The sequence below is a fragment of the Rattus norvegicus genome, chromosome 4 (assembly GCF_021556685.1).
Source record: "Rattus norvegicus strain SHRSP/BbbUtx chromosome 4, alternate assembly SHRSP_T2T, whole genome shotgun sequence".
Taxonomy (NCBI): Eukaryota; Metazoa; Chordata; class Mammalia; order Rodentia; family Muridae; genus Rattus; species Rattus norvegicus.
The window spans coordinates 104085949-104108058 of NC_141537.1; the positions used below are offsets into that span (position 1 = coordinate 104085949).

The window sequence follows — 22110 nt, forward strand, 5'->3', positions numbered from 1 at the left end:
GCTACTGAATGATATTTTTTTTCTTACTAGAATGCCAAATAGAATGTATTGAGGGGCTGGAGAGATACCTCCGTAGTTAAGATCATGTACTTGGAGGACTGGGATTGGTTTCCAGCACCAGGCCAATCAGTTCACAGCTGCCCGTTACTCCAGCTCCAGGTGATTTATTTGATGCCTGTGGATACTTGCTCTCACATTATGCCCACAACAGCCACATATGTGTAGACATTAATAAAAAATAAAATAAAACAGGGGCTAAAGAGATGGCTCTGTGGTTAAGAGCACTTGCTGCTCTTGTGGAAACATAGGTTTAATCTCTAGTACCCATAAAGTGTCTTACAACCACTGGTAACTCCAGGGAATCTGATGCCCTTTTCTGGCCTCCGATGGTGCCTGGCACACACATGATACATGTGCAGGCGAACACTCATATACATGAAGGGAAAATAAATAAATTAAATTTAAAACTTATAACAGCCCAGTGTATTGGTTATGTTTTTAATACCAACATCTAGAAAACAGAGGCAGACAGATCTCTGTGAATTGAACAGAGCCTACCTAGCAAGTTTCATGGCAGTCAGGGCTATGTAGAGAGACCCTGTCTCAAAAATAAACAGACAGACAATAAGTAAATACCTTAAGACTAGGAATATGGGCTGGAGAAATGGCTCAGTGGTTAGGAGCACTGATTGTTCTTCCAGAAGTCCTGAGTTCAAATCCCAGCAACTACATGGTGGTTCACAACCATCTGTAATGGGATCCAATGCCCTCTTCTGGTGTGTCTGAAGACAGCTACAGTGTACTTATATGTATTAAATAAATAAACCTTTAAAAAAGACTAGGAATACAAGAAATAGTATTTTAAAATTATCTACTGTGCTTAATCATATCAATAGGCTGAAGAAGGAGAGGAGGAAGAAGAGAAGGAAGAACAGGAGGAGGAAGAAGAAGATGAAGAAGAAGAGGAAGAGGAAGAGGAGGAAGAGGAGGAGGATGAGGAGGAGGAGGAGGAGGAGGAGGAGGGAAGGAGAAAAAGATCATTTCAAAACTGTCAATAGCTACACATTGTAGCACATGCTTGTAATCCCAGCACTTGGGGGCAGAGGCGGGTAGATCTATGTGAGCCTAAGGCCAGCCAGGCTGGTTTATGTGTAGAGTTCTAGGCCAGCCAGGATTACATAGTGAGAAAAAATACATAGCCAAAGCTGTCAACAAACTAAACAGAAGAGAACTTACTCAACTTGTTCAGCACTCTCTAAGAAACTTCTCTAAAGATGGGGAGTCATGTAGCTCAGGCTGGACATAAACTTCTTTGAGTGTGTGAAAGTTGGATTTAATATCATAAAATTAGAAAAGACTAGGATGGAGTCGAAAGTCAGGGTTCATTTTTACATTTTAAATCTAGAGGAGATTTAGTTCCTAGAACATAGCTGGTCACATTTAAAACCAACCAGCAACATTAATTATGTTGTCAGCAAAACAGTAATGTATGACATTTCCCCAAAAACTAGCATAGATCCAAGTTTAGCCACAAAGGAAAAAAAAAGTCAGTATAACCAACAATTTTAACACTTTCATGTCTACGGTTTGGTTCTCTACATCAGCGTGCAAATTGCTTTTTGGACAATTCTTGATGGTGGAGGTATGTTTATTGTGGGTTGGGGAGACACCCAGGTTAGAAACCTCCTGGGTAGAACCAGGCACATTTACCTGGTCAGAAACCACATGAGAAACTCTCGAGAGATGGTTATTTGCATCTATAGTGAGTTGGAGCTGCAACAGGAAGTTCTCTCAGGTGAGAACAGCAGGATGCTGTGCAGAGTCAGACCCAGGGTGTCCATGCAAGTTTATCTTTTCTGATGGCAGAACTCCCTGTGCATCTTATCCGATCACCCAAGGAACAACCACACACAACCTTGAACGACACCATGACTGATGCGGACAGTTTCCATCTGGTACTGGCTCACCTCTTTTACCAGTCTGTAAAAAGTATGATCCACATACAATCCTGTCTAGGCTAAGAGAATGGCATCCTAGAACTCTTGGCCGGTTCACGGGTTTGGTTTGTATCTACGGTCCTCGTTGAAAAATCGGCACAGCACCAGAGCCTTTCGGTGGCTTAACTTGCTCTATCTGCAAATGATGGCTACCACTGGTGGCAGAGAGGCAGAGGAAGTCCTCCCTTGTTCTTGTGTATTGGTCTCTCAGGGCACTGTTCTCCTCTCGTGCATGTGTCTGGTATTTCAACAGACAAGTCTCCGTATCCATCACCTCCTACGTTTGGTAAGAGTCCTCCATGGTATGTTTGTATTCATCTAGGAATGGGTCTGGGTTAGTTGGATTGTCAGTGTTCTTTTCCCAACACCACTTCAAACAAATAGTCATTCAGTCATTTCATACCAGCAAGACCCTCAAGCTCCTCCACCAAAATCTCCTCAACCTCAGACCTTTTAAGTAGTTAAGGATGACCTTGAACTTCTGATCTCCCCCCTTCACTTCTTAAGTGATAGAATTATGTGTGTGTAGTACCAGTTTTATATGGTAATAGGGATGAAGCCTGAGCTTCATGCATGATAGGTAAGCACCCTAACATCTGAGTTATACCCCCAGGTCCTCTGTGGGATGATTGGCCAGATCTTCCTCAACTTGTGTGAGTCTGCAAGCCTTCCCTCTAAGATCAGAAAAAACGACAGAAATCATGGTATCTGCTTTCACCCCCACCCCATGCAAAATCAGACTTGAGATCCAACGTAGTAAAATTGGACAACAGGAAGAAGAAGACCTGGCTCATGCTTGCAATCACAATATTTAGGAAGGTGAAGCAGGACTGCTGTGAGTTCACTGCCAGCTACATAGTGAGCTGTAGATCTGTCTTCACTATTGTGTAAGATAAATCCTCCCTGAATAAATAAATAGATAGAAGTAATAGAGGAAGGAAACAAACATATTGAGAAAGAGAAATAAAAATTGTTCTATGTAGACAACCTATTGCCTGTGAGGAAAATTACAAAGAATTCACAGTTGAGTTCCGATAACCAAGAGGGTTAACAAACACATAGGGTACAAGGGCGGCACAGAAATCAAGCTTTGTTTTGCTTTTGGAGTGGGGGTGGGATGGGGATCCAGTCTCAAGTGTCTGGCTACAAACTTGCTCTGCAGTTGGGGATAATCTTGATCTTCTTCCTCTGTCCTCTGCTTTCCAAGTGCTACAGATATAGGTGTGTTTCACCACATCCTACATCAATTATATTTTTATGTATATTAGCAGTGAACAATTCAAGTGACATTTACAAGGAAGGAAAGAGACTGAGAAGGGAGGGAGAGAGGGAGGGAGGGTGGAAACAGCATCTTATGTGTATAGGCCTATAAAGTTGACTGGGAACTGACGGCCCTAGAGGCGATCAGAGGCTTTGGTTGAATTTAGAGACAAACAGGGCTATGCATAGTATAGTAGTGCGCACTTTTAATCCCAGCACAGGAGGCAGAGGCAGGCAGATCTCTGTAAGTTCAAGGCTAGCCTGGTCCACATTGAGAGTTCCAGGATATCAAGGGTGATAGAGTAAAAACCTATCAACAAAACAAAGCAAAAATAAGCAGGAAGCAGCTGTGGAAAACAGAAGCATTAAGGTTTGATCTAGTCAATTTCAGGGAGAGCCTTGGGAAACATCTGGTCATAAGAAACAGAGCATAGAGAGGCACAGCCTGCAGCCTCAGCCCGAGTTAGTGGTTGAATTGCAGAGCAGGACAGTATGATTGGTGGTGCTGATGGAGCACCACAGGGAAGCCCTGTGAGAGATGCTCAGTGGATAGGCCACACTGTTTTGGGCTCAGTATGCAATCGTTGGATGTAATGGAAAGAATTGGGCAAAGAATTGAGCAACCAATAGTTTACATACCTAATTCCAGACTCAGCCCAGCCCCCTGGTGAAGCCACAGGAGCCCTGAACACCGTATCTGACATGAACACTAGCAATAATCAGGTCTCTTGACTACATATTTTGGGTCCTAGGTGAGTCCACTGCTCACAGCCCATTACATTTTAGGAAGCATTCCTGAAGTCTTATGCACACATCCAGGCAGTGTGGATTGTGGGCCTTTCTTCCACACTTGAGGAGACTAACTGCTCTTTGGAGACCAAAACCAGTTTTGGGGGGACTCATCCCAAATCCAATGTCCTTCTGGTCATCTGCACAGCAAGAAGAGGGCCAGCTCCTTCATTTGGGTTAGGAAAGTTCAGTCTGAACTCAAAACTCTCCAGCCTCGGCCTCCTGAGTGCTAGGGTTAAGGATGTCTGCTGATGGTTTAAGAGCTCCTGCTTAACATACACATGAATTACTATACAACTTATTGTTTATTGCAGAATCACAATTAGGAAAAACACTTACAATGCCGTATTCCAACTGAGGGTTTCAGAAACAGGATTTTAAGACTGCCTCGGAACTCATTGTGTGGCCAAGTATAACATCGAGTTCCTGGTTCTCCAACCTCTTTCTCCTAAGGGATGGACTAGCATGCCCTACAACACCTAGCTAAAATGTATAGCCCTAAGATAAGGCTTATAGATACAAGCCAGTTTCAGGGGAGAAGGCACTGAATTGAGAAAAACGCATGATTTAAAATTCAATTAGAAGCTGTGTATGGTGGCATACACCTGTAATCCCAGCACTTGGGAGGCCGAGGCAAAAGAGTTGTCTCAAATTTGAGGCCAGCCAGGTTACGTGGGGAGAGCCCAACACATGCACACACACATACATACACCATGCCCCCGCTCCTACACATCAATAAAATTCCACTAGAAAAGAGAGAAAAATGTTTTCGATGGACAAAAACAAAACAAAGACCAAATGTAAAGCAAACTTCAGTTACGGGTGTGGATGGCTTAATGTCCCTGATTCTCCACCTCAGTTCTAAAACTGCATCTATTCCCCACCAAAAAAAATACTCAGACCTCTTAGGTGCAGACTTCTGCACACAAGAAGATTCATAAAATCCTCTCTCGATTCTTTGGAAACATCTGTTGAGATACCTTTTAGGGGGGTTATGGAGGTGAATTGGACTCAAACTTCCTTTTTCAGTTTGAAAGCTCACATAACGTGTGTTTTTAGCCAACTCTGACAGAGTGTGATCTGTGGTCCAGGAGAGTGAATTCGGTGGTCATTCTAGTATGTGTTAACAGACAGTGACATCATTTCGAAGCAGGAAATGGCTCTCGGGTTACCATAAAATTGACTTAAGGAATTACAGACAGACCTCTGCTATGTGTGGGGATGCCATTACTGCTAAATCAAAGGTAACTTCGAGGTCTGGCAGGCGCTTGTCAACAGGTGAGCGGAGGAGCGGCTCTGCGAGAGACTTAAGTCAGGGTGACATTCTCCAGGCTTTATTTTCATCTCAGGTTAAAGGTCAGACAGCAAAGCCATTCCCAGTGGTCTTTATTTATGCTTCTCAGAGTTTGGGATGGTGAAGCGTCTTGTGGAAGAGGGATGGCTCAGGTGAGTGCTCAATCTCCCAGCCCAGGTGACGATGGACAGAGGGGCTCATGAAAGCCCAGCTTTTTATAAATGTGCATAGTTGTTAACAGGCACACCCTCTTCATTACTTCCCCCCCTCCAAGAGAGGTGTGAGGTTTCCACCCCACCTCACTCCTCTTTGAAGGACAGGTACTAGTGTCCCTAACTGGGTGGCTTGGGGAGGTGGTCAGGCAGTGATTCCTAGAAAAGTCCTACCTGATAACTGACGGGTTATATAGCCATGTACATCTAGACCAAAAGGTGGTTTTCTTTATTCTGATGACTGGAAAAGAAGTTAGTATCTTAACAGTCTTAACGAATCGTAATGGTCAAATGAGTAGGAGTGACATTTAGGGACAGTGAATGGACCACACAATCCATGTGAGACAATTTTCATACTCCCAAAAGAAACTCCATACCGGGGTTGGGGATTTAGCTCAGTGGTAGAGCGTTTGCCTAGCAAGCGCAAGGCCCTGGGTTCGGTCCCCAGCTCCGAAAAAAAGAACCAAAAAAAAAAAAAAAAAAAAAAAAAAGAAACTCCATACAGCTCATTAACACTCGTTGCCCATCCCCCATCCCCGTGTGTCAATCACTAATCTATAGCAACTGTGTTAATCTAAATCTACCGTGTTTACCTTTGCTCTGAACAGGTGTAAATCTTTTCCTTATTATCTTCACTATCACTATTCTCAAAACAATAGCATATATAGTATATGGTATACATCTGGGGTGGGAATATGGCTCTCTGGGTAAGAACACTTACTGTTTGAACATGGAGAGTAGAGTTTGGATTCCAGTACCCACGTTTTAAAAAAAGGCGAGTGAGATGACTTAGCCTTAAAAATTAAGACCGCCAATGTGAGTTCCATTCTCATGATCGAAGGTCAAGATCAACTCCTGTAAGCTGTCCTCTGACCCTGCACACATACACGTAAGTCAGGAACACATACCAGGTGCCTGTCTGTCTGTCTGTCTGTCTGTCTGTCTGTCTGTCTCTCTCTCTCTCTCTCTCTCTCTCTCTCTCTCACACACACACACACACACACACGTATTTAAATCTAGGTTCCTATTACATCTATCCACTATAGAAATCAGTAGCTTGATCCCTCAGAAAGATGAAAACTGAAGAGATACCTCAGTGGTTATGAGCACTTGCTGCTCTTGTAGACACGTCCTAGGTCCCTCCAGTCCCAGAATCCATGACTCTCACCCACTCTAACTCCCATTCCCGAGGATCTGATACTACCTTTGCCCCCCCACTACTTGCAAGGGGTGCATCTCCCTAAGTGTAATCACAATACTCATATCCACCAAATAAAACAAATAAGAGGCAGGGGAGATGGCTGAGCTTTTAAGAGTATTACTGCTGTTGTAGAGGACCAGAGTTTAGTTCCCAGCACCCACATGTCTGTTCACAGCCATCTGTAAGTCCACTCTTTTCTGATCTCTTCCAGCACCAGACATGTCCATGGTGCACAGACATGTGGGCAAAGTATTCATATTCATACACATAAAATAAAATGAGTAAATCTAAAAGAATCTCTAAAAAGAACTCCAATATGTTTTGCCAAATTAAAACAATTCATATTTCCTATTAACATTTCATCTATAATCATTGGTATGCAACATGATTAGTACAGATAACATTTTTATTTATACTGCGTGCATGTGCATGAGTACATACATGCCAAGATGGGTGAGTGGAGATCTAAGGACAACTACAGAAGTCCATTCTTTTCCTTCACCACATAGGTCCTGGGAATCAAACTCAGGTTAGCAGGCTTTGCTTGCCGCAGGCCCCTTTTCGTGTTTAGCCATCTTACTGACCACTCTCTATTCTTTCCAGCAGGGAACTGTTTCTTTCTCTTCATTCTTCTGTATTTTTTGTACCTTATGGGTGGTCAATACAGGACTGGTCAGAATCAGGCATGGAGGCATGATCATGTGCCCATTCAGGAGGGCAGAAGGACTGCCACATGTTTGAGGAAGGCCTCTATTATATTACATAAGCCAGCCTGAGCTACAGAGCAAGACTCTGTCTAAAAAAGTAAACAAGGTGCCAGGGTAGGGTATCCAGGGGGGCTGGAGAACGGGAAAGAGACTGTGTGAGGGAGAACAGGGGGCAGCAATCAGATATAAATTAATTAATAATAAATAATTAATTATTTAATGGGGAAAGTAAACAACAATAAAGTACACTTAATTTCCAAGTCTACCAATTAAAAAAATTAAAGTTAGGTAATGATTAAAAAACCTTGTTGCAGGGGCTGGAGAGATGGTCCACAGGTTAAGAGTACTGGGCACTGGCTTCTCTTGCAGAGGACCTGGTTTTGATTTCCACACCCATGCAGTGGCTCACATCTGCCTGTAACTCCTGTTCCAGGGTATCTGATGTCCTCTTCTGACCTCTGCAGGGACCAGGCACACCAGTCAGACAGACATACATGCAAGCAGAACATTTATACAATAAAAGAAAGAAAGGAAAGAAAAACAAAAAACCAAACCCATGGCCTGCAAAATGCTTATTATTTTCCAAACCTTATCACATTTCTTATCACAGTCGTTAATCACTTAGGCATTATTATCTACATTAATTTTTTTATTATTTTTTATTCATTTATTATATGTAAGTACTCTGTAGCTGTGTTCAGATACACCAGAAGAAGGCATCGGATCTCTTTACGGATGGTTGTGGCCACCATGTGGTTGTTGGGAATTGAACTCATGACCTCTGGAAGAGCAGTCAGTGCTCTTAACCGCTGAGCCATCTCTCCAGCCCCTTTTTTTTATTATTTTTAACTAGGTGTAAGAATGTGTATCTGCATGAGGATGAGTGCACATGAGGATGAGTGCACATGCGTATCAGTGCTGCAGAGGCCAGAGGACTCAGATCCCCTGGAGCTAGATTCACACAGTTCTTAGCCTCTTAGCCTTTTGTCTAAGCTCCACCCCACAGTAACCTGGCAACAGTCAGCTAGGCTTGACTCACTCACTATAAAAGGGGCTGCTCCCCACTCCCACCCACAGCCCCTCTTGCTCTCTGGTCTCCTCAGCCCTTTTTTGCTAGACAAAATGCTAACGGTTGTGATCTGCTTGATGTGAGTGTTAGGCAGCAGAGTCCAGTCCTCTATAAGAGCAGTTCATCCTCTCATCTTCTGAGTCATCTCTCCAGCTTCTGTTACAATGTGTCTAATTTCTACCTTTTCCTTTTTTTTTTTTTTTTTTTTTTTTTTGCCGGAGCTGAGGACCGAACCCAGGGCCTTGCGCTTGCTAGGCAAGCGCTCTACCACTGAGCTAAATCCCCAACTCCTTTGATTTCTGAACTAGCATTTCCACCCCTCTACTTGCTCAGCTGTCCTGTTAAGATAGTACTGCTGACCTGGATATTTTTTTGAGCTCTTTCTGAGAACCAGAACCCTCTGCTTTAGATACACAGATTTACTTAGCATCCCGAGATGAGTTTAAGCCATTTTTATCTTCTGAGTTTCTAACTGAAATAAGAGTTTCTTTCTAGTTAGGTGTGATGCTGCATGCCTTTGATTCCAGCACGCAGAAGTAGATGAGTTTGAGGCCAGCCTGGTCTACATAGTGTGTTCTAGGATAGCCACCGTTATGGAGACAGAACCTGAATCAAAAAAATTTTTTTCTATGCCAAATCAAACTCTCTCTGTCCCACTTATCCCATCAGTCCTCATCCCTCATTTTTCTCTCCCTTTCTCCCTTCCTCCTCAGACCCTTCCCCTTCTCCCTCCATCCTTGTTTCTCCCCCTCCTTGTAAAATACAGATGAATGCATTCGTACAAAGTACTCTGCACATTGTCGCGCCCAACCTCGACCAGCAAGGAAGACATGACTAGCAGAGATCTTCTTCATGCAGTTTATTCAGGATCCTTGATATAAACTTATTCTCTCTCTCCGGGGAATACCCTGCATCAGTTTAAATACCTAACGCTGACCAACCTCAGCGTGCCACGCGGGTCATGCAAAAAGGCTGTCATTATGCGGAAGCTAGCAGGCAAGGCAGGCATAGCCAAGTAAGGACTTGTTTATTACAAGGAGCGCTCACCGTCCAGAGGGTGGAAGGCAGAAGCCAGCGCCTTCTTTGGGGTGCGGCACGTCGCAGCTCCCTACAGCACACCTGTCCTGTAGAATGGTTCCTGCATCTTCCCATACACATTCTGTGCAGTTATGCAGGCACATACCTAATGCTTCTGGCTTTTCACCCAAGTTATTTGAAAACAATATATTGATTGATTCTGGTACCTTTCTCACACATCCCCAACTTGCAAACAGTTGTGTAATCATCTTTGATGTGCGTGGTAGCATTCCCCTTTACTTATAAAGTTTTTTTTAATGTATTTACTATATGTAAGTACACCGTAGTTGTCTTCAGACAGACCAGAAAAAGGCATCAGATCCCATTACAGATGGTTGTGAATCACCATGTAGTTGCTGGGATTTGAACTCAGGACCTCTGGAAGAGCAGTCAGTGCTCTTAACCACTGAGCCACCTCTCCAGTCCTACTATAAAGTTTTAAGTATGTGATTACGCTCCCAACCCCAACAGTGTCTGAATCATGAGGTGGGGGTGAAAGGCTTAAAGGTGCACAGGCTACATAGGGAGTTAGCTCAGGGGTTAACCTAGCACTTGCCCAGTTCTTGGCCTTAACTTCAATCCATAGTTGTAGAAACAGAAGGAAGAAAGCAAAGAGCCCAAAAGCAGATTTTCGGCCTTGGGTGGGTCCAGGGCATCAGTATTTTAACCCTTTTCTTGAGTCCACAAAGGGAGCTGAAGCACTGATCACCCTGGCTAGAAGACAACCAAATTAAGTGTAGAGTTAGGAAGGACCATAAAAGTTCATCTGTCACCCAGTTCCTCATTCTCATCACTATGGTAATCATTTTATGAGAAAACATGTATGGGTTGCCTATTAATTGAAAGGCATCTCCGTCTCACAAACAGAGGCAAAACAAAGGGTCTGGAGGATAGGGCTGTGAGAGCTGGGGCCCAAAGAACAAACCTGGGTCCAGCGGGAAATCAGTTAAGAATAGATGTGAATGCATGGAGCTAAGTGGGTGGGGGTGGGGTGGGGAGGATCTCGTAGGGGTTGGGGGAAAGGAACCATGATCAGAATATACTGTACAAAATTATTATTATTATTATTATTATTATTATTATTATTATTATTAAGAGTTTCTCTGTGTAGCCCTATCTGTTTTGGAACTCACTCTGTAAAACAGGCTGGGTCTTGAACTTAGAGATCTGCCTGTTTCTTCCTCCCAAGTGCTGGGACTAAAGGCATGCAACACCACCACCTATGCAGAAAAAAAATATTTTCAATAAAAAAAATTTTTTTAAAAAGAAAGAAAAAGAATAAATGTATCCAATGTGGTCTGTATGTCAAGTATGTCAGCATTGAGGGGATTAAGGGTAGAAGACCAGGAGTTCAAGGCTTTCCTCAGCTCTGTAGCAAGTTCAAGGCTAGCCTGGGCTACATCAGATTCTGTTGCAAAATATAAAACAATCCATCTCAGTGAAAGCAGAAGCAGGTATTTCTCCATGAGTTTGAAGCTAGTCAGAACTATAAAGTGAGATCTTGTCTCAAGCAGACCAACAGCACCCTAAATAAACATTCATATATATGTATATACATACATATACATACATACACATTACATATATGCATTTTATTATATATGTGTATTATCTGTATACATACTGCATTATATATTCTATAATAGTATATAATACATCATATATCATATACCTCATATATCCTATAATATACCATAATGTGTGTGTACATGTATGTATATTTGAAACTTATACAAAGATATATATATATATATATATATATATATATATATATATATATGAATATGAGACAGAGGCCAGGAAGCTGATAAAATCATTGCTGGTTTAAAATCAGCTAACTTGAATATGAGAGAGACACGGGCTGAATGAAGTCCATGATTACATCTGCCAACTCATGCGTCCAAAGATGCTACGTGATTTCTGAACACTTTGATTTATTTATGGCAAACCAACATGGAGTATAAGAAGGCTGGGAAAGCACATAGTGCATGGCCCTCTCTGGTTTATTGAAGGACGGAAGCACTCCGTTCACCTGTACACAGGTATTTACTGGTGTATACCCAAGGTCTTCTGGGCCACAGAAATCAGGCAGTCACGAAGAGTCTAGAAGCCTACCAAACTTTGTCCGATATGATAAAGATAAGTCATTGATTCCTCTTTTCCCAATTTTGTGAATTGTGGGAAAATAGCTATTTCATATTAGTGTTCCTGCCTTTTTCTTTATTTCATTTCTTTTCCTTCCTTTGTCTCTTTCCTTCTGTCCTTTCTTTCTCTCTCTCTTTAATAATTTATTTTATGTGTATAAATGTTTTGCCTGCACGTATTAATGAGCTATATTCCCAGCCCCACACCTTTTTGAGACAGTGGAAGAATTAAGTCTTTTTAGCAGAAAACTCCTATCTTCACAGAGATCATGTGACTGATTGAAGATTTGCAAATTATCATTAGCATATCTTTACATAACTTTGGTTCCTTTGAAAGTCTAATTTATCCTTAGTGGGTCAGCTTACTTCAGTTCATGCAGATATAACAATGTGACCTTAGGCACTGGAAGACTGGGCTTAGGATAGCCTGGGCTCCCCTGAGTCCCTTTCTCTTCTGAAGCTTTGTGGGTGTAGGCACAGTGTTCATCATGTGTGGTAGAGCCAGAGTCTAGGCTTATTCTCAACATTTTGGTTGATTTTGGGGGGACAGGGTCTCCCCTACATATCCCTGGCTAGCTACAGTGCAGACCAGCTTAAAACATGAAACAGTTCTCTTGCCTCAGCCTCCTCAGCACTGAGATTACAAGTGTGTGCACCACCATGCCCAGTGTGGCTTGTTCTTGAATTCATAAATAGCCTTGGTTACACCATCCCGTAAAATATGTGCACATCATGGAAAGCTTGTTCCCCAGCTGCCCACTCCATTTTTCCATTATCAGTCATAAATATTTGGTAAAACCATACATATTTGGTACGGGGGAATCGTCCCTTCAGGCAGAACGGTTGGGCCCACCTGCAATCCTCCCAAATCCAAGGCAGCTGGATTGCTGAAAGGCCAGTTTGTGCTACACTGTCAGGAGGAAAAAAGAATTCAACTTCAATGAGCTTTTGATTTACATGATGAAGAATGATGGGTGTGCTGAATATAGAGTGCCAGATAGAAAGCCAGGTAGGAAACATGGGGAGAGTGCTTGGTTCTCGTTTTGTTTTCTCTTTTAAATTACATTTGTTTATTATCTATCTGTTTGTTCTCTCTCTCTCTGTCTCTCTGGTGTGTGTGTGTGTGTGTGTGTGTGTGTGTGTGTGTGTGTGTGTGTGTGGTGTGGTGTGTGTATGTATGTTTACACCTTGAGGACAGAGTTCTCTCCGTTCAATGTATGGGTCCCCAGGACTGCGCTTAGGTCATAATCCTGATGGCACACACCCTTACTCACTGAGCCACCTCACTGCCCATGATTTCCACTTTTTGGAAACAACCAAATGCAGCATTGGTCCACACTGGTTGGCATTTTTAGTGAAGAGCAGCCAAGGTTGTTTTCAATTCAGAAGACCCTTTCCCTCCCCTAGAAATAGGAGACAATGCCAGCAAGCCTATCTGCCTGTGTTTCTATGATGCCGCAGGTTAATGGAGATAATAACTACATTCTGTAAGAATGTCTGTTCGAAATAACAACATTCAGTCAGGATCCGCTGTTGCTCAACCACATTGGCAAATGGCAGAAGTAGGTGATCTATCTTCCCTGGGAACGGTTTTCCAAAACTTAACAGCTTATATTTAGGGTACAATCAGTGTGAGGCCAGGTACCTTCTTTGGTTATCTTTTTGCATTAATAAGCAATGGTGATTGCAATTTGTACATCAAGAAGCCATTGAAATTTTTCATACAGTGCTAAAATATTTAAACTTTTGCTAAGAGTTCTCATATACAAGCAGTTCAAAGACATGAAATGCAACTCTCTAAAATAAATAAATGAAAGAAAGAAACGTGACTTCCAACTACCTGGGGAAGTGCTGTAACAGCTACAACAGGTCGGTAGGTGGCTCTGCTCCTTTTAGATAAACACACACTGAACGTGGTCTGCTTAGTAGAACCTTTAATGAAAACAACAAGTCACACTCTGCAACCGTGGCCTCTCCTCTCCCTTTAGAATAGTTCGGAGGCTTTAAAATTGGAGCCAGGAGAAAAATCGTGGCTAAGCCGTTTGTTAAAAGACCAGGGAAGGTATGCAACTATGAAGATCGGTCACTAAAGTGAAGACGGAATTCGCATCTTCCTTCTTTACTCCGATTTAGAATGAAGAAAAATTGGGTGCTGAAACCTTCTGAACACTCATCTACCCACAGTTCCACACCTCAGGCCACTCTACAGAAACGCTAGGTATTTAAAGCTTGTGTGGGGGAAAAATTGCCCTCTAGGTTCTCAGCATCTTAGCTTTAGCTCACATCTTTATACTTAAGGAAAAAAAAATTACCCAGTAGGGAGTTATACAATTATAAGTGCTTGCCAAGCTGGGTTGTAGTTTTCAACCTTGTTAAGGTTCCAAGCAAAAATCTCTCCCGCCTAAAACCGAAGCCATTCGGAGGAATGGGAAACCTGTTTTGTTTTTAAATTAAATAAGGAAAATAGGTGTTTTAAACTAAAATATAGTTAAAGAGTCATAATTTCCTTTTTCAGACTCTTCCAAAAGTTTTCAAAGAAGCAGGTGTTTTATAGTTGCAGTAGTTTCCAGAAAAGGTGGCCACTTTCTTTTGAAGTGAGATATCCATTTTAGGTATGCATTCAAGTTATCTAAATAAATCACTCCGGTTTTAATTTTTTAAATTACTTTATTTATGTATTCACTTATGTGGTGCCTGTGTCACGGTTAGGCACCTGTGGAAATCAGAGAACTTTCCAGAGTCGGGTTTTCTCCTTCAACCCGAGGGATCAAACTCCCGGCTTTATGTTTGGCGATAAGCACCCTTACCTGTTGAGTCGCCTTGTCGACAGACTCATTCTGGGTTTTTGTTTGTTTTTTTGTTTTGGTTTGCTTTTTAAAAGGTGGTAAAAAGTTTAAAGTACAAAACTAGCTCAATCATGTACATAAATAAATGCTGGAGCGGGGATTCTTTAGTAATGTTCTAAACTGTCGGACTGTAATCCGAAAATAGAAGAAAAAAAAAAAGAAGTGCGCAATAGCTTTTCCGCGCCAACGAGAACTTTCAGATCTGTTTTTATCAAGAACACCTTTAGAAATATTTTGAATGGTAAAAAGATAATTTTCTCGCTGTCGGTTTGGCTCGTTGGGTCGACGCAGTATTTCGCTAGTTGCTCTCCGGATGCGCAGAGATCCCCTTTAAAACTCGGGAATAAAGCTGAGAATAAATAGACCCGGGCTATAAGCGCGTCTTGGACCACTTAAATACTTTAAACTTTCTACTTTTAAATGTTAATTCCAAGCCACTTATCTAACCTCTTGAAAAATAACTGCATACCGAAAGTCGGAACAAACCGGGCGAAATGGAATGAACAGTGTTTCCTGATCGTGAACAAACGGTTTAGCTAGAAAGATGAATCACCACAAAAAAAGACAGTAGAAAACAAAAGACAGTAGAGAACAATTTCACACTTGGCCCAGAGACCGGGAGAAAGTGTGCCTGCCGGGTTGTCATTCATGCATCACATCCATTATTTTTGATAGCATGGAGCCGACCGGTGGAGACTGAACGTGAGTGCTGTGCTAAATGTGAATAATTCGATTGTAAAAAAAATTTTTTTCAAACTTTGGAACTTGTTAGAATGGGCAAGTCAACCCACCCGAATGGATTCATCAGCTTTTTAGGGACCAGCCGTCCAGTTGGTGAGATGTCTTCTTGTTTCCTTCTTCTTGTTTCCTTCTAGAGTAGGCTGATCCTACGCGGGCTAAGATGGGCGGATGCAGGGGAGGCAGGGATGACCAGAAAAAGGGACAGGAGGGCAGGATAAGGGAAGGACCGAAGGACGCTTTTCACCTTGACTCCGGAGCTAGCATAAAGCAGCAGGGACCCCGCAGGCGGGGCAGAGGAGGTTGCACGCTGCTACAAAGCACGTGGGGCGTGGCGAGGGCGTGGACTGTCGAGCCTTGGTCGCCCAGCCTCCGCTGGCCCGCAGGTATAAGAGACGCTGTATTCCCGCCCTCGGCGAGCTCCTCAGCGCTCCAAGTCCGTAATCGTAGCGGAGGCCAGGGCGGGCCGTAGGGTTGGTGCGCCAAGGGATGCTCTCTCCGAAGCGCCGAGGCCAGCCCCTCTCTCCCAAAGCCGCTGCCGCTCCGCACCAACCCTCGGCCTCCGACATGGCCCTGTATTGCGGAGACAACTTCGTATACTCTCAGCCCGCCGCCGCCGCGGCGCCCGGTGCGCCCCCGACCTCCAGGGCACCCTATGGGCTGTCCGACTACGCCGCACCGCCCGCTGCAGCCGCCAACCCCTACCTGTGGCTCAACGGGCCCGGCGTGGGCGGCCCGGCATCCGCTGCGGGCTACCTAGGGGCCCCGCCGCCGCCCCCCGGAGCAGCGCCCGGAGCCTTCCTGCAGCCGCCAGCCGCTCCCGGCACTTTCGCGGGCGCCCAGCGGGGCTTCACACAGCCCTCGGCGGCCGCACCTGCCTCGCCGGCCGGCTCCGCAGCCCCAGGCGAGCTGGGCTGGTTGTCGATGGCCAGCCGCGAGGACCTGATGAAGATGGTGCGGCCACCCTACTCGTACTCGGCGCTCATCGCTATGGCCATCCAGAGCGCGCCTGAGCGCAAGCTCACCCTCAGCCACATCTACCAGTTCGTCGCCGATAACTTCCCTTTCTACCAGCGCAGCAAGGCTGGCTGGCAGAACTCCATCCGCCACAACCTATCACTCAATGACTGCTTCAAGAAAGTGCCCCGCGACGAGGACGATCCAGGTGAGGACGGCTGGGCAGGTGCTTCCCGGCCGCGAAGCCGCGCACCTATAGGTGCTGAGAGCCGGAGCCTAGTATCCGGTCTGTGCGCGGCTGGTTGGAAATCTACGTGGGGCCTTCTCATTGCTAGACGGAAGAACAAGTGGGGATAGAGCCACCCAAACCTGGTCTGATAGGCATACGGGAAATATCGGATCTTCACAGGGAGGACATGGTCCCTCACACTCAGGGTAAAAGCTAGCGGGCTAAACCAAAAAGTTCATACCCTCAAACCGGAGGCTGCTGCACGGAACAGCCTAAGTTACTGGTAGATAGATGGAATAGGGAAAGGGACTCTCAGAAGCAGGGTGTTACAAAAGATGAAAGAGAACACTGGGCCTCTTTTCCTTCTTTGGATTCCTAAGGATCTCACTCAGTATGAGTACCCCCTCTAGTCTAAATCCTTTACCTTGAGTGAAGAAGCCTGCATAGGACGTGTTCCCTTACCTGGCAGAGGGAGGTGGAAGTGGAGTGGAGCTCACAAAGAAACAGATTCTTGCTTGAGGCTTCTTGAATGAACCTGGAGCATCTTTTGTTGTGTTGGGGGATGGAACCCAGGGCCTCAGATATGCAAAGGATTGGCTCTACCACTGAATTACATTACGCCTTGTAGAAGTCACTCCGGAGCAGTTTTCTAGTGCTGATTCTGTATAGAGCAAACTACCTTTAAAAGTTGATTAGGCATACCTTATCATTGAGGAGGTAGAGGCTGGAGGACGGAGAGTTCAAGGTCAGCTTCATAGCCTTTCTCTTAAATCTCACAGCCTGTGTGTGTTTTACAACATGTTTTAATTTGGACACATCTCAAGTATCTTGATAGCCATTTGTGCCCAATGGTGGTGGCACTTGTACAGGGTGTGCAGTTTTTGAAAAGTTCAAAAATATTGTATCTGGGAAAGTTAAAAAAAAAAACACCAAGTGAAGTGGAAAATTCTGGATGTCAGTTGGACTCAGTGGACAGTGATGGCTTGAACCAAAGGTTTGGAGGTTGAGAGTGTAGCTCAAAAATACAGCACTTGGTCTGTTCAGATCTTGGGTTTACCCCTTGCACACATTTTACCAAGGCAGGTGTATCTCTTGAGTTTGAGGCCAGCCTGGTCTACATAGTGAGTTCTAGGATAGCCAGAGCTACATAGTGAGACCCTGAGAGAAAGGAAAGAAGAAGGTGTATTAGGAGGCAGTCTACCTAAATGCTGCCTCTCCATGGGGACAACTGTGTGCAACTTGGCAGACAGCAGGTAGCCAGTCTGCACCTCACCTCTCATCTGAAACTGAGGGCTGTGGTCCTGTTGCCTGTCTCCACAGAGCCGAGAGACACCTGAGCTTATCTGTGAGAAGCACTTGCTGCAAAGCCGTAGTTTAAAACTTTGAAACAGCAGAGGCCAAGTTAGGAAAGGCTATGTGGGTGAAAATCTTCTAAGGTGATATAGATAGTCCCACTTCAATTATAGGAGGGCATTTCTTTCCCACAGAAGACTTGTGTGTACTTTAAATGAGTGCAGAAATTTCCCAGTAGAATTCTTATAGGAACACATTCTGTTCAGTGATGAATGTAGGGTATTGATTCCCAGTCTTCTTGCTCTGCAGACCAACAGTCAGCTGAGCTGTTAAGACTTACTTGATTGCTTGGTAGTAATATTTTTTAATTTATCATTCTGACACTACCTTTTTAAAATGGTGTGATTCTTTTCAGTTGTAGGACTTGCATTTTTTTTCAGAGAAAGTTGTAGTAAATTCTGTTAGCTGTGTGCCATCATTTAAGCCTAAATTAATTTACTACTTGTTAACTTACTATTTTAGAAAACAAATGGAAGATCATGGTTTGAGTAGCATCAGAATTTCATAATTTTGCAGGTTCACACGGCTTGGATCTAGAGAAAGGAAAGGTGGCAGGTGACTTACTATAGGTGTCTCAGAAATAAAATTAGGTCTTATCAGGATGTAAGTAGTGGATGCTACTAAGGCACGGAACTGGCTAGAAGAAATTTTGACTTATTCCTTGTAGTGAGCAAGGCCTCCAGAAGAGGATGACACAGTGAATGCACCTTGGTCGACATTTAATCTGGTTTCCTGGTGGTCCAGTGTGGGCTGAAGCAATCGTCCCTAACCCTCAGTTTTATTAACGCAGGGTCATTTGCTCTCCAAAATAATTAAGCAGCAAATTACAAACCAGGCATTGAGGCACATAACCAGTACTTCTAGAGCCTAAGAAGTAGAGACAAGAGAACAGTTAGAATCACCGGCTTAGCTACTTCTGGGTTTTCCTGGGGTACACAAGACCCTGTCTCAACAAACAGAAAGGAAACATAAAGAAGAAAGGAGGACTGGGCTGGAGTTCAGTAGGTGGTTACTTGCCTATCATGTGTGGTTCCTCAGCACTGTAGAATGGGCATGGCAGTGTATCTCAGGCAGAGGCAGTAGCATGGTGGTGTCTCTCAGGAAAGGAGGTGTAATCTCAGGAAAGGAGGCAGAACTAGAGTAAGTCTAAGGCTAGCTGGGGATCTATGAAACTGTCTTTAAATTCCAGAAATAGATCTCATTTACATGACTTATGATAACTATTATTCTACCTAATTTATATATTAACTTTATCATAGGAAGAAGCACAGGATGGATAGGGTTTGGTACTGTTTGATTTCAGACACCCACTAAAGTGTCTTGGAACATAAGGGGGCATTCTGTGCACAGAAATAAGATAGAACCCTCAAGCCCAGGTGTGGTGGCACATACCTTTAGTCCTAGCACGTGAGAGAGGCAGATGGATCTCTGCGTTCAAAGCTAACCTGGTCTGCAGAGCAAGTTCTGCGGCAACTAGGGCCACACAGAGAAACCCTGCCTTGAATGAATGAATGAATGAATGAATGAATGAATGAATGAATGAATGAACAGACAAGCAAATGAAAGAAATGACTAACCTTCACTAACTTTTTTGTTCCCCTCAGGAAAAGGTAATTACTGGACTCTAGATCCAAACTGTGAGAAAATGTTCGACAATGGAAACTTCCGTAGGAAGCGAAGGCGCCGTGCGGAGGCCAGCAGCAACCTTACTGTGCCTTCAGGGACATCAAAATCAGACGGGCAGTCCTCAAGACTAAGAGTGAGTGGGAAGCTAGAAGGAGACAGCCCCTCTTCTATGCTGAGGCCATCTCAGTCACCAGAGCCTCCAGAGGGCACCAAGAGTACGGCCTCCTCTCCTGGAGCATCCACCCTCACCTCCACTCCATGCCTTAACACTTTCCTCAGCAGCTTCAACACCCTTAGTGTCAACGCCAGCAGCATGAGCACCCAGCGAACCCTCCCAGGCAGCCGTCGCCACCCCGGAGGGACCCAGCTGCCCTCCAGCACCACATTCCCCAGCACCTCCATCCCAGACAGCTCTCTAGACTCTGTGCAGCTAAGCACTGTGGGTGGGGGCAGCCAGCTGTCCTCCTACTACAGCCCTTTCTCTGGCGGCAGTGGGGACCAGAGTAGCCCCTTCGGCAGCCCTTTCTACAACTTCAGCATGGTCAACAGCCTCATCTACCCCCGGGATGGCTCTGACATGTAGACATTGCTCCTCAGACTCGATCAGATGCACACTTGAGATGTACCCGTCTCCCACACTGAGATCACCCGTTTCAGAAATCTGCTTAGCATCTTGGAAAGGGGACTTACTGTGCAGAGAATTAAATGGGTTGAGTCATTTCCAGAGAAATAGAGAACAACTTTTAGCATGAAGCATTCCTGCAACAAGCCCTGAATGATCCTGCAGTCCACTGACTTTGTCTGTATGCAAGTTGATGGGGGTGGAGCGGGGGAGGTCATTGGAGCTATGGGTGGGAAAACTTGGTGACCTGGACTACATACATTTGAGCTTGCTGATCTGATTTACAAGTGAATAAATAATACAATAAAATCCTCACAGAGTTCTACCTCCAGTCCCAGGACTGAGTAAGGTCCCTTTTTTTCTCCAGAGAGGCACACAGAAACCTGGAACTACTTGGTTATCGTGAGCATAGTCAGTGGACTGTAGGATCGATTATTCAGGAATTCCCAGAGATCAGTGCAGAAATTTACTGAGCCTATCAAAGTGGATTGCCTCAATCCATCTATTCTGCACAGTAAGTCCCCTTTCCAAGATATTTCGTGGGTTTCTGAAACTCGATAGTACCGAATCCGGTGGGAGACAGGGATGACTATCCTGAACTGGTAGGTAACTTACCAAGGTCACACAGGGGACCTAGTGGGTTCTTAAACATGCCGGCTTCATGATAGACAATGTAAACATGGGATAAGGCCAGGAAGCCATAGTTCCTAGTGATAAACCTGGTTTCCTGCCTGAGTTAGCTTATGTCCTAGGTGTTTCATGAAAGGTTTAGTCTTACAGGTTTTTCGTTGTTTTCATTTTTGAGACAAGGTCTCTACACAGCCCTGACTGTCATAGAACTGACCATGTAGCTCACCCTAGCCTTGAGACACAGTTATGCCTCCTGATTGACTACCACACCTAGACCAACCAATCTTACAATTTTTAATGTGGAATTAGATACACATGGTCATTCTCTTATAAGTTATATAAACTTGTTTCAGCAACGCCACCACCCTTGTACTTTGAAGTAACTTCACTTGAACCATTTTATAGTGGGGAGAGTCCAGCACATCAAACAGGAAACACTTGGTCACATCAGTTGAAACTCATTCAAAGATTCTAAGGAGCGGGAAGGTTGGATTTACGGGAACTGCCTTCCACTGAAGCGAAGGAATTCTCTAAGCTCCCATGCTACCATGTTCTTGAGATATTGCCATGAGACAAGAACCTCATTGGGGTGGGGGTGGGGGGTAGGGAGGATCCCTGTGGTTTCGTTTTGATTTTAAGACAAGGTTTCAAGCCCCTGTATATTAGAACTTTTAGCATTAGTTTGATAAATTTTTTTAGAAATGTATGAAAAATTTTAATGCCTTCTCGATGGACAAATTGCAGTCACCATTGCTTATTACCTATTATGCAAAGAGATAACCAAAGAAGCTACCTGGCCTCCATTTTGTGCATAAAAGTTTTTCTGAGTATTTTTGTATGTGAAGAATCAAGGACTTTTATGGATATTTTCTAACACAATTCTATATTTGTAAATTAATTTATAATGTCTGCTGGAGCTATAAAGAATTTTTTTTTTCTAAAAGAGTATTTTACGTGCTAAGAATAAACTCCTCATAGAATGATTCCTGGCTTTGCATCTGTGCTTTTCTTGGACCTCAGTGTCCTTCTTGGAGGGACAGAAAAGGATGACGTGACACCCAAACCACCAGAGGGACTGTGCTGAGAGTCATTGACTGTGCACGTGGGATTTGCTCCACCCAGGTGAAGAGAATAAAATAAGAGTAGCTAGATGAAAAGCTACTCTTCCAAGTGTTTTGGACATGAGTTTTGGGTTTATTTCTTTAACAGTTCTGTTAGAAGCTAAATTCGAGCTGGGATGGGCCTGTGTGGTAGAGTGCTTGCTAAGCCTTCCGAGGATAAGGTTCTGGTCGGGGAGAGGACAAATTAAGGTGAGTTTCAGCATGCCATAGTCTGAAGAAAGCTACACTCTGAGGCTGC

At 44.1% G+C, this 22110-nt stretch overlaps 1 protein-coding gene across 1 annotated transcript; it reads left to right on the forward strand.

Moving 5' to 3' along the window:
* The first annotated feature begins 15898 nt into the window (after positions 1-15898).
* Foxi3 (forkhead box I3) lies at positions 15899-20085 on the forward strand. Its single transcript, NM_001109349.3, has 2 exons — positions 15899-16499; positions 19478-20085. The coding sequence occupies exons 1-2, from the start codon at positions 15902-15904 to the stop codon at positions 20080-20082; spliced, it is 1203 nt and encodes a 400-aa protein (NP_001102819.1). The 5' UTR covers positions 15899-15901; the 3' UTR covers positions 20083-20085.
* Positions 20086-22110: the final 2025 nt, after the last annotated feature.

Coding starts and splice junctions, on each gene's coding strand:
- Foxi3 (NM_001109349.3), top strand. CDS start 15,902: ATGGCCCTGTATTGCGGAGACAACTTCGTATACTCTCAGCCCGCCGCC. Junction 16,500..19,477: donor CCGCGACGAGGACGATCCAG/GTGAGGACGGCT, acceptor TGTTCCCCTCAG/GAAAAGGTAATTACTGGACT.